The 13411-nt window shown below is 36.1% G+C and overlaps 1 protein-coding gene across 2 annotated transcripts in view; it reads right to left on the reverse strand.

The window, feature by feature from the left end:
* The window catches only part of UHRF2 (ubiquitin like with PHD and ring finger domains 2), a 77739-nt gene that overhangs the window by 28778 nt on the left and 35550 nt on the right, over positions 1 to 13411 (reverse strand). For both annotated transcript variants that reach the window (XM_065744172.1, XM_065744171.1), the window contains exon 5: positions 1635 to 1744. In XM_065744172.1, the coding sequence (XP_065600244.1) occupies positions 1635 to 1744 (110 nt within the window). The remainder of the gene's footprint in view (positions 1 to 1634; positions 1745 to 13411) is intronic.

The following is a 13411-nucleotide window of genomic DNA, read 5'->3' on the forward strand; positions in this document are numbered from 1 at the left end:
TGGTTGTGCTCACAACAATCTCATGGAGCATTTAAGGTCAGTTAATTTCACCTGTATTGTTGTAGTAAGATTACACTACTTTTCATAACATACAAGTAATATAGAGTAGCTGTGCATGCAGATATATGTATATGTATTCAAAATTTTTAAATATAAATTAGGACTAGTGAATTACAGTTGAGAGGCAAAGACTGTACTACTTATGGCTTACAGCTCAACAGATGTGCACTGTGGATAAGTGATCAATGACAAGATAGCTTACTACAAAAAACAGAATCACATGAACAGAAATGAAAAGGGGAATGTTCTAAGTGAAAATAAAGAGCTTGAATTTGAAGGAATAAAAACAACAGCACAAAAAATAGAGAATCCAAAATGAATAAATATCCACTCAGAATTCAAATGGTCCTACTTAGCCAAAATTATACAATCAGCAATATAGTAATTACTCATTTCATTACACGTATATACATTTCAAAATTAATTCATTAAACAGGTGTGTGAGAAGAAATTAAAAAAAAATATGCCTTTTAAAAAGTTTCATAAATAATTATACTTGCAAAATAAATAAATATGTTAATGTAAAGTAGTATGTTTAAAATTTATCAAGATATAATTTGATTCTAGTAAAATAAGATAAACAAGATTATTTATTTATTTATTGTGAGCAACCTGAGGAAAATCGCAATAAGAAAATAATTGTGAAAAATTAATGTACAGAAATTAATATTTGTACTTTCAGAGAACCACTTCAAATGGAATGTGCTTTCTTAAAAAAAAAAAGTTTTTTTCAGATGACAGCAAATAAGCAGCAACCAGACTAGTTTTTGTGCATTCACAGCTACCTACAAAAACTCTATAAAACAGTCGGAGTCTAGATCTAAAATGTGTCTGATTCATTTTTAGTTGAGAAAAATCTACTAGTAAAGGTGGAGATCAGTCTCTCAGTCTCACTATTATAAGCAGTGAAATTTTATCACTCCTAACTGCAATATGTTTTTAAACTTTGGACAAAATTACACCAGTTTTTATATATGCTACCACCAACTCCTTCCTTTGGTTGTGGGAAGGATGAGGAAATAAGGCACAGTTATTTTTAGAAGGTTATGCAAGGCCAAATAACCATTTAAATATTAATTATCTGATTCTTTTCATAGTAATAGCAACTTTGACAAAGTCCTTTATTTGTTTGGTTTTTGTTGTTGTTGTTTTTGTTTTCTGATTTAAAATAATTTTTATGTAATGACAGGGTTAAAGAGTAGTATCATAGACTATTTCTGTCATTGATATTTAGTAATTTACCAGAAATTTAAATGACATGTCAATTGTCATAGAAGTTCTATTGATCTGAACAACTGTTTAGCAACTTAACTATTATGAACTCATTCTGCACAGCTTGTCTGGAATGTTCCAACTTCCCCGCTCATGACTGATTAATAGAACAAAGTTGTTAAAAGTTACCTGACAGTAAATACAATTTTTAAACAGAAATGTAAAAAGAATTAAGTTACTGCTTTCCTGCAGAGGGAAATATTTGCTATTACTTTTGCAGTCCGGTTCTTATTTTTAAAGAAATATCATTCAAGTATTCAATTTTTAGGTTTATTCAAATGATAAAAAACATAAACACATACTTTTGAAATCTCCATCACCAAATGTCAATGGGTAAGCTCCTGGCTTTTCAATCTTGTACATTTCCTCTATAAAAAGGATTTTACAATCATTTATTGTGTCTTCTGGGCCTCTGAAAAACAAAAAGTACATTCAATTTACTTTCTCAGATCTAGATTCAGTAATTTATGAATCCTAACCAATGGGAAAAATCTTACAGGTTTTTTTTTTTTTTTTTCAAAGCTGATTCAATTCACACACAAAATTCTGTGTAATACTAACTTCTACCAAAACCAAAACACATACTCATTACACTTACACGAACAAAAGACTAGTTTACTGCCCTCAGATTACCTGGCTGCCACATGACAGAATGTAACCAAGTACAACCTTATTGGCAGCCATCCCAAACACTGCAGTTCTACCTCCACAACCACAAACTATTTTATTATCTGAATAGAACAGACCAGTAAATCACAACCTCTTGAATACAGCATAGTAAACATTATAATGAAAGTATATTAGAAATAAACCAGGACTGTGACTTACAATACACAATAATGGCACTACTTGAAACCTGTAGAGTAAGAAAAGCGATAAAGGAGATAACCATAAACCAACAGAAAGCTTCAAAAGACTTCTGAAATGTTTTGGAAAACTAAAATCCAGCCCTGCAAACCATACTGAATTTTAACTACCAAAAGTAATCATTTTAATGACAGAATTCAGTGCAAAGTTGACACAGCAAATAATTTATGACTCCACAACATTAATGCTAGATGCTTTCTAGAAGAAGATTAGGAAGCACTAAATGTAAAGGTGTTCACTTGCTCCCTAAATTTACTAAAATTCTAATTCAAATACAAATACAGCAAGAAAGAAAAGGTTTTACACATCCAACACCTTTAAAATGCTTCCTTTTCTTCTCTCCTCATGATACCATGCATTCTTCAATGTAGTAAATAATTCAGAACTGATTACAGAGTTTCAGTATAATCTATACTGAAAGAATTTATTACTGAGAACAGCTTCACTAACTTCACAGAATCATGTGTTATTATCAGTTTGATAAAACAGAAAAGAATTTGCTTGCTAGGAAGCTTTCTTTCTTGCAGAGAGTGATACCTAGCTATTAAAACAGAGTCTGAAGGAGATTCAGGTTTACTGAACTTCTCTTCAAAATCTGAAATTACACAAGCAACCAAAGGAATACAGACCACAAATGTTCTGGCTTGAATTACACAGGTTCTAAAGTTTAAGATTTTACCAAGACTACATGTTTGTAGTTAAAATATGCATTGATAATGCTACAACATAAACATACTTTTTCTTCTCCACTATACAGAGACATTAGATGTGCTGGACATAATACAAAAGCAGTAGCACGTATTTCCAGATTAGCAAAGAGTTAATATTATACAGATTTTTAGAAGGCTTTGTTATGAATAAAAAAACCCAAAAACACAATAAACAATTGCACTGTTTACATTTTAGTATTTGAAAAGGTTTACATAAGAGTCTGATAACCAAAACTAGCGTACTATGTCTTTACAGGGAAATTAAAAAAACCCAAATAATTAAAGATAATGGTTAAATATTGCCACACTGGTGGCAATCTCCAAACATAGACCATCAGTTACGTTTCTTTCAAATAATGAGACTACACAAGCCTGAGAATATGCCTGAAGGGTGTACAATTTTCTAAGCTGCATTTATAGAGTACTTGTAGGAAATAGACACCAAGATGATTTAAATATCCTTCTGAAGACAGCCAGGTGGCGTTTTCATACCAAAAGTTCTTAGCTGGAAAACTACATCAGACTATAGACAGGTATGGAAACATTATTATGGCCCACAGTAAATAAGGTTAACCACAGAACATCTCCAAGACTGCCAGATGGGTAGTCTGGTGTATGGGAGCAGTTAAAATGTGACCAGATTCACAGCTCTAAATGTGTGAGGGAGCATGTTTACTACTTCTAAAAGCAATGTGGGAAAGAAGTTTACATACATCTCTACCCACAAAAAATATGCATCTAGTTAGAATAAATCCATCTAAATCTTATTACTGTTTCTGTCTGCCTATAACTGATGCCTAAGAGTGGTTTTACTATCAAAGCAGACATAAAGCTTTCATGTCCTTCTAAGTTTGAAGTAGTTCTAGAGGAATGAAACAGTCAATGGAAATGTAAACTAAGATAGTCTATTAAAAAGTTGCTATTTGTCTGTTAATAGTTTGTGGTAACTTGAATTTAGGACTTCACTTGCCCAAATATTTTCTTGAGGGTGTGCCTCTGCTCCCTCAGTAAAACCACAGTTCTCAGAAAAGAGGCCATCTCTGTGAGGAAAGAAAGACTTTGCTCTCTCCCTCACTCATTGTCTGCTCCCACCACTTCCCTTGTGCTGACACCAGTTCTTGGACTCTGCCACATGCTGACTTAACTGAAGCAGAAGAAAACTAAGCCAGAGAAAAAAACCACAAGCAACAAAATCCTTTTTGGTGGCCTTGAGCTCTGCTGTGGTTTAGATCTTCATGGAACTAGAGTTTGAGAGGACTTTGATGGTGTCTTGATTCACTATAATTGCCTTTCACATATACCAACATTTTGGCATCTGTATTTATTTTGACCCTTTTAACTCCTTTCAGTGTTTGCAGGGCAGCAATTCCCATTGTTAGCCTTATGCATAAACAACAAATGATAGAAAATTTCAGAGTTCAGGGATATTTCAATAGAGCATACAAATGCTGCATCAATGCAAATACATCAATCTGATAGAGAACAGTCTGTTCTTGTGACTAAGAAAAGAAGGTATTTAAGATAATTTCCTTTTGCATACTAGGTGGCATTGCTTAAAGCAGTTCAGTCCACTGAGGAAACATCCCTCAGATTAATCTATATTTCTATACAGTGCAGTGAACACAGTAAAGCCAATTTCCTGTACATTAATCTGGACAAGAGTATATGGTCCAACTGCTCATGCTAAAAGTATGGACTCCAGCTTCTGTTGGAAACTGAAGGCATTGCAAAGCATGTCACGTTCTGCGAACGATTATGGCACTTAAATTCCTTCAGCCATCACCACATCTGCAGATCTGCCTAAGCAAAATAGCCAGCTTTGGTTTAAAATGAACTGTTTATCTAGAAAATCCTCCCAGAAGCAGATAAGAGTACTTCTAAGAATGACTACCCCTTTAGAAAGGCTGTGGGGATCAGTACAACACTTCAGGGAAAGGGAGAGTGGAAACTTATCTCTCTGGTAGCATGCAAAATCCCTTTGGATTATTTAGGATGCAACCACAAGTTCATAGTAAAAAAAATATGCATTTAGATATAGAAAGGAAAAAAATGTACACAATCTTTGGCAGAAAACACAAATACAGATTGATGTTCTCAGAGCATCACAGCTCCCTTGCTTATTTTTTGTATCCTGGAGAGTGTTTTCTTAACTGCCCCATACTTTATATTAGTCCTAGATTCTTAACAACAACAACAAAACAACAGCACACCATTACCATAAAAAATTCACAAAAAAACCACACACACACATATACACAAAATGAAAAATGAAAATAAAATAAACCAGCAGCTCTTCTTCTTTTCAATGCTATAAACCTAATTATGCTAGGACATTCCTTACCTATACCACTGCTCACTTTGCTTGTTTCCCTAGCTATCCAGCTTCATTCCTCTAATTCTTGTTTCTAAAATAACATGTAAGCAGTGAATGCGTTTTAAAACTAAAATACATAATTATGTATTATTTCTCCTAAATAACATGAAATGTTATGTTCAACAAACCACAGGTATGAATTCAAATATCAGTATTCTTAGAAAGAAAAAGAAGCATACCTTAAACTTTAAGCATGTCTGTATGGGAAAGTAAAAGTAATGCCAGAAAACAAACTTTTCAAAAAAGGAAGAAAATTCTGTTACTAGCAGGTAGCAATTCCAAACAGCACATTTTTCTCTCATAGTCCTGCACTCTGACAATGCCCATACCTACATGGAACTGATAAAAGACAAAATTCATCATTTTTGAATCACATATCAAGTCACAGTAGACATTCATCTCTTTTGAATCACCTATATTTTTTCTTTGGAATAAAGGTGCTCAGAAAACACCTTTTAGACTAAGTTTTTGCTAAAAATGGAATGTCTTCACCCCTGGAGGCACTCAAGGCCAGGCTGGATGTGGCTCTGGGCAGCCTGGTCTAGTGGTTGGCAACCCTGCCCATGGCAGGGGGTTGAAACTCAATGATAATTGAGGTCCATTCTATGATTCTATGATTATGATTCTATGATAAAATGTAGCTAGTATTTGAACTAGAGAAAACATGATATTTTCTGCTATGAATAAGGTAAATATCAAGCAAAAAAAAAAGAACTATCAAAAGTTTCAGACAAATCTGGTGTGCTCCAATAAATACCACAGTTGCAGAACTACAGAGGAAGTTCAGCTATCGCTGTGGCAACTGATAGCTTTCAGGTTTAGTCGTACCAAAGTTGAAAAGCTCAATTCAGCTAGTTGCTATTAAGACTAATTCTTCTGTCAAAGAACACACACAATAAAATTAATGATCAGACTATGCATAACTTATATTTAAAATATGATTGTCTAGTAAAACTGACTACTTTATTCTGTGAACTGTACGCAAGAAAAACTTTGTCACCTTTAAAATAAGACACCTTTCTAAAGTTCTTCACCTTATTACAATAAAAAAATCTTAAGTTACACATTAAGCATAGTAAATGAGATTGCATTTGTATTTAACGTAAAAACACTAAATCCTTTAAAGAAATTAAATCCCAAACCAGAGCCAGCCAAATCCTGCAGTACAGCTGAATTTCTAGCATAATATTTCTCTTTTGACAAATTAGCCATAGTCAGAAAGAAATCTTCAACTGAACATTCTTATACACTTTTTTTTTTCTTCACACTTCTTTTTGTTTACACTTTCAGGTAACAAAACACTTGACATATGAAGTCATAGTTGACTAGAAATATGTTACACAGGCACTATCCTGGATATTTCAAAGGTCAACTTTCAAGAAAGCAAAAGCTGCTAGAAGACAGTTACTGCACTGTGAATATTCTATCAGTTCTTATAGCCCGAGAGATTAACTTAAAATTGCTAGATCTCTCCCTGGAATTTTATGGCTTCATAACTTTAACATATTGAAATTAGGATAACAACAACAACAAATGAACATGCACTAAAAGTCAAAATACAAACTTGAATAAAAATCCCAAAAACTGAGTTCCTAAGCAGAATATATGAACAATATTTAACAATCACTATTTCAAAAGCATTATGAATACACTAAAATCATCAGGCTAAAGAACTGAGTATGTGCCATTAAAATAAACACTCTCTATGGAAACATACCCTTGACAATCCAAAATATTTTCCGACATTCACTTAAATGTATTTATTTAGTCACTATCGACCAAAAGAGTATTTCTGAAAACAAAACAAATACATGTAACAGCATTTATGTTTCAAAAGATGTTAAACTGAAAATATCTCAATCCAGTATAAAATGTTGCAGTATCGAAACAAAAATACTGCACGTACAGGAGCACTGGCACAGGCTGCCCAGGGAGGCTGTGGATTCTCCTTCTCGAGATATTCAAGACCTGCCTGGATGCCTATCTGTGCAGCCTGCTATAAGGAGCCTCCTTTGCAAAGGGGTTTGGACTAGATGATCTCTAGAGGTCCCTTACAACCCCTACAATTCCATCTCTAATTACAACATAAAAATTACCATTGCCTGCTTTACATTTAAACGTAACTGTAACTTTGGCTAGATCAGAAACACAATGTTTGCACAATTAAATAAAGGCTAAAACATGCCCACATGATTACGGAGCTCACCAGACATGAATAAAGATCTGATTTTAAACAGGCTTCTTTAAGATGGCATACTAGTGTCTTTCCACATAAAGACTGCACATACCACTGGTAATCTGATCAAATTCAGCAAAAGTGCACAAAATTATAAAAAAAAAAATTTTTATTTTGCATTACATGCAAATTGAAAACCAGACAGTATTATCAATATTATTTCACAGTACTCCACCCTTGTTTTGTTTTCCAAAAAAATATAAATGATCAGTTACAAAATGGAGTAATATTAGCTATGCTTTTTGTTCAACTTTTTAAATCTACCTTATATGAGCCACTATTATGCTCATACATACATACATGATGATTTCTCAGAATTAGTATAACTTACTGTTAGAAATATCATGACCTAATAGGAATAAGCAAAGTAAAATAAAACAAAATAAAGCAAAGCAAAGCAAAACAAAGCAGTCATTACCTCATGTCCCTCCCTACTACTAAACTTCCATATTCACACTGTGCATATTCACATACATAAGCCAGTCAGGAAATTACTTTTTAATATCAGAAGTAAGCATAATGCTTCTTCCATTCATAAAACAATATATTACAAGTCATTATATGAAAGAGAAGCTTTGTTTGCAGAGACTATCCTTTTTCACTAGTTTGGGATCTGTAAAGGAGATTAATATTAGAAAAACAAACAAACTTTATAACTGGAAAGCATGAAAGTGCTTGCCTTAAAGAACAGCAAGTCACATTTACAAATCCTAATAATCTGTTTACCAGAATAGCTCAAGAGCATGACTGCTCTAAGCCATGAAACCCACTGAGAAGGCACAGGAAAAGGTAGCGAAGGAGGAAGGACAGATCCCACCCAACGCGCCAGGACCTGCATGCAGCCGGAGGCGCATCCCCAATGAGGACCTGTCCATGGTGCTGTAGAAAGGCCCCCAGCTCGGCAATGAGGAGGGGAAAGAACTTGACATTGTTAAAGTCATGTTATCGATTAAGTTTGTCGTTTGCCCTATTACAGCACTAAATGGTCATCCACAGATTCCACTGCCACGTGTAAACATGCAGCTGATAGAACATCTATAAAGTACTGTGAAAAACAAAAAGAGTTGGTTGAAGATCCACCAGGATAGAACCCCAAAGGCTTCCAGTGTGAAAGACAAAGATTAAGCAGCTGTGCTTTTGTTACAGGGCATGATCTAAGCTCAGCCCATTTCTCCATTTGTGTGTGGGCTAAATCACAAAACACAGGACAACACAAAGTCAACTCACAATATCACTCCAGGGGTCTGGACCAATCAACAAGTTATCTTACCTTAGCAAGAGGCAGAGTCAAAATTACAGTTGGCATTTACTGGAAGAAAATAAAAAAAAACTTACAAAGATCTTGCTTTGCATCATTCCTGAGAGTAGACATAGCATGGAGACTTATGAAGAATTGAGATAGTCATAATAGTAGACCAATTTGTGTACAAAGACTAAGAATCAGTTCAGAAAGAAAGAAGCATCTCCAGTAATACTAAAAACATCTCATTAGGATAAAAGGCTTTTCAAAAAGAAAAGAATAGCAAGGAAGAATCTTTAACACTCATGAACCGTAACAAAGATACTACAAATAAATAAATAAAGCACTTTAAAAGAGAAACAACAAGAAATAGAGAAAAAAAGAGATAGGAAGGAAGGAAGGAAGAAAGGAAGGGCGAAAGAGATAGTGGAGATGCAAAGATACCCAGCTTATGAAGTGGGTAAACAAGAAAAACAAATTTACCATAAAATGCTTCATATTAATCTAAAGGTAAATGAGAACTGCTTGTGGACAAGGCCAAAATCACATTTCTCGCCTTCAAAAATCGATAATCAATGATTCTCCTGCATTGAACATTCATGGCAGCATTAGTTTAAAGAAAAAAAATGGAATCTAGGCATGTGTACATTCAAAACAGGATAAATCTCTTATCACCAGAATTCCTGAAAGTCAGACACAGACTGACAGAAAGTATTTAATTTGGCATTTAGAGCATCATTCATTAAGGAAAGTCCTCGTTCTTCATATTGCCCAACTCTCTTTTCACAATTAAATCAGGTAACTGTGCTACGATGGCAAATTCCATTACACACAATATTAAATGTGTCATTTAAGTGCCTAATGGCTGTTGCATAATAGCAGTGCAGCCTTTCTAGTTCTTATGCATATGTTTGGAGTTGGTGATTATAGTATTATTACTCATTTCTATGTAAGTATGTAACTTCTGGGCAAAATTGTTAAAGATTCCTTCAACAAATGAATGAGGAAGCTGAGAACAGAGCAAGCAAGCAAGCAACGTGGAATGATCAGCAGGAACACAGCAATTAGCTAAAGGCAACCACTTCAAAGGGTAGATATCTAAAGAAGGAAATGCCAGCAGACTAGTCTCATGGAGAAAGCTCTTGTACCCTTCCTGGGGAACTGCCACACTTGGATGCCTCCTTGAAAATGACTGTATGCTAATGCACACAGCTAGAACAAATAGGGAAAATTACAAAAGCCTGTGTAATTATCACAGTTACAATCTCACTGGGAAGATGGAAGCATGGTAGGATAACTCTCATGACTGGAGTGCTGTGATGAACAGATACACAATTTTTAAGAGGAGCAGGCTAGAAATGTGAAAGGGGAGAAGTTGACCTTTATGTGGGAACAGGTCAGTAGGCAGTTGAGAGGTCGTGGGTCAATATTATCAGACAGAACAACATGCGTGAGAGCAGTGAGTAAACATGTGAGGCATTCCTCACACAAGTACCAAGTTCACAGGGTCTGAACTTCAAGCACCCAGATAGAACAACACAGTCGAACACATGTAAACTAAGAAATTTCTGGAGTGTAGTGAGAACTTCAGCATGGTGATCAAGGAGATGTGTCTAGGCCTCGTTATAAACAGAAATGGTCAACAGATATGAAAGTCAAGACCAGCTTTGGTTACAGTAATGATGAGTTAACAGACGATCCTTAGAGCAGAGTAACGTAAATGCCACAATACTGGATTTTGGAAAGCACACCATGATCTCTTCAGGTATGTGCTTAGAAAAATCCTACAAGATATAGCTACTGATATTCAAGGATCAAAGTCCCCAAGCTCAAGAAAGGTTCATCTCTACACACAGGAAATTAGAGACATCAGGAGACCTGTGCTGAATTCACATGTAAAAAGAACATAGGTAAGAAATAGAAGGATACTTAACCCAGGGAAGTAAGAGTTGCTGTCCAATTACATATGGGCAGAGCTGGGAAAACCAAGGTCCTCTTCATGTGGACCAAGAAATATGAATGGCAACAATGAAACATTCTTCTATCAGTATAAAAATGCAAACAGTACAGAAAAAGTGTGCTCTGTGCTACATAATGGCATAGTTTGTGGTAGCAAAGAAATAATAATAATAAAAAAAAACATATATACTCAGCACCTTTCTACCCGTGCTTACTGGGAAAAAAAAGTCTTCTGAAATCCCAGCTGCATGGGATCAGTGGGAACATCTAGAACAAAGATGACTATGTCAGTTGAGGATTAGGTTATGAAGCACCTTAACTGGACATAGTTTAGCCTATGGAATCTAATAGGTTGCAGACATGAGCTCTGAGAAAGTTGCTTTTTGTATGTGCAAGGCCACTTTCAGTCATCTCTGAAAGGTCATGACAAGTAGAACATGTTCCTGTAAAACAGAAGAGATTAAATGTCACTCATATTGAGGAAGAAAAATCTGCTGACAGGCTAGTGAAACAATTCAATCCTTAGGAAGGTAGAGGAGCAAATAACTCCGGAAATCATTTTCAGATTTAAGGACAAGGAGGTGACTGAGAATTGTCAGCATACTTTTTCAAAGGGGAAATCATGTTTACCTAGCACACTGGACCTCTACAATGCAGTGACAACCCTAGAGGATGACAGAAGAGCAGCCAGTTGGAAGCAAGTCACTACAGGTCTACACCAGTCACTGATACAGAGCCAGTAGTACTCCATGATGCAAACAGTGCATTCTCCGCAAGTTCATATATAATAGAAAATCAGGAATGGTTGATACACCAAATAGGTATGCTGCCTTTTAGAGTGACCTGGGCAAGGTAAGAGGCACAGAGAAATTTCTTTATGTTCAACAAAGGGAAATGCATATGGCTTGCATCCAAGGAGTACTTCTCACAGAACAGTGGGTGGGCTCTTCATCAACTGGCTGGAGAGCAGCTTAGCAAAGAAAGATCTTGAGGTTCTGGTAGACAAGCTGATCGTAAGCCAGCAATAGGACTTAAAAAGCTGAGGAAGTCACTAACTATCTGGGCTGCCTAAAGAAGAGCATTGCTAACATGAAGAAAGTGACTGCTTTCCTCTACACAGCACTGGGTTTCTCAGTATAAGTCACTGGCTTACTGGAGTGATTCCAGAAATTGGTCACAGAGACACTAGAAGGATGGGATCATTTTTGAAATTAGAGTGTTTAGCCTGCATAAGAGAAAGCTTACTCATAGATGGCTCTTAATCACGTGTATAAATTTCTAAATCGAGTACAAACGGAATGGAGAGCTAGACTCCTCCCATTAGCACCTACTGGTAGGACAAGAGCAATGTGCATAAATGAAAATACATCAAAAAGTCTTTTCCACCCTTAATTATTCCCTTAAGTATACACATATATTCACTTTTTGTTCTTTTGCACTGACATTTGTTCTTCTGTTATTTTCCACAGTGAGAACACAATTACATTTCAAAACACTCCTAAAGTCAGCCCCTAAGAAGTAAATCAAAAGATTCTGTGGTTCCAAGTCCACATGTTTATTAAAAAAAGGATTATTACAAATACTGAAGATGCTCTCAGACTTGCAGCAGCCTTCATCTGCTTCCAGCAGACTCCAACAATTTGGTGTTTCTGCCAGCGAGATGAGAGTACATGGTCTTGCCATTGCCAAGCCACTGTTAAAGTGATTGTACGGTACATGCATCTGGAGTTCTTAACACTTTGTAAGTTGTATACAACTCAATAACCACTGCTGAGATGGATTATTCATGTTTTTAAAAAAACCCATCTGGTTGTCCATCCGCCCTGTTAGCATAACCCTAATCTGGACAAAATTCATAAGTTCGTAAGTTCATAAGGTTCATAAGGTTGGAAAGGACCTATAAGATCATCTAGTCCAACCATCCTCCTATCACTATCCCTACCCAACTACTAAATCAAATCCCTTAGCACCTCATCTAAACACTTCTTGAACAGCGCTAGGGATGGTGCCTCAACCACCTCCCTAGGCAGGCCATTCCAGTGCCTGATTCTCTTTCAGAAAAAAAATGTTTCCTCAGGTCTAATCTAAATCTTCCCCGGCGCAACTTGTGGCCATTCCCTCTCGTCCTGTCATTATTTATCAGGGAGAAGAGGCCCACCCCCTCCTCACCACAACCCCCCTTCAGGAAGTGGTAGAGTGCAATAAGGTCTCCTCTGAGCCTCCTCTTCTCCAGACTAAACAATCCCAGCTCCCTCAGCCGCTCCTCATAAGACTTGTGCTCCAGACCCCTCACCAGTTTTGTTGCCCTTCTCTGAACACGCTCCAGGGCCTCAATGTCCTTCTTGTACTGTGGGACAAAGCTGAAAGACTTGGTAATGTTGAAGTTGATTACATCTGTTGCTTTCCCCTCATACAGAGAGCTTACTCATTTAATCATGAAGGCAGTGAGGCTCATAAGGCATGATTTGCTTGTTGGAAAAAAAAGTCTGTCTTGGCTATAACTTTCAAATGTCAAGTACTTCAAACTGGACCATCCCATAGTTTTCTCCAGACTGAAGCGTGGTTGATTTGGTTGGGTTGTAACTCCATTTAGGCATTCTTTGAAGGTGATCATTTTCCTCTTCCAGATGAAAAGGGCCTTACCTGATTTCCAGCAAGACTTTTCAAAGATACTAGAGAGCAACATCACTAAA

This window comes from Cyrtonyx montezumae, unplaced genomic scaffold, assembly GCF_038088225.1.
Source record: "Cyrtonyx montezumae isolate F1298 unplaced genomic scaffold, pur_monq_1.0 scaffold_30, whole genome shotgun sequence".
NCBI classification, from domain to species: domain Eukaryota; kingdom Metazoa; phylum Chordata; class Aves; order Galliformes; family Odontophoridae; genus Cyrtonyx; species Cyrtonyx montezumae.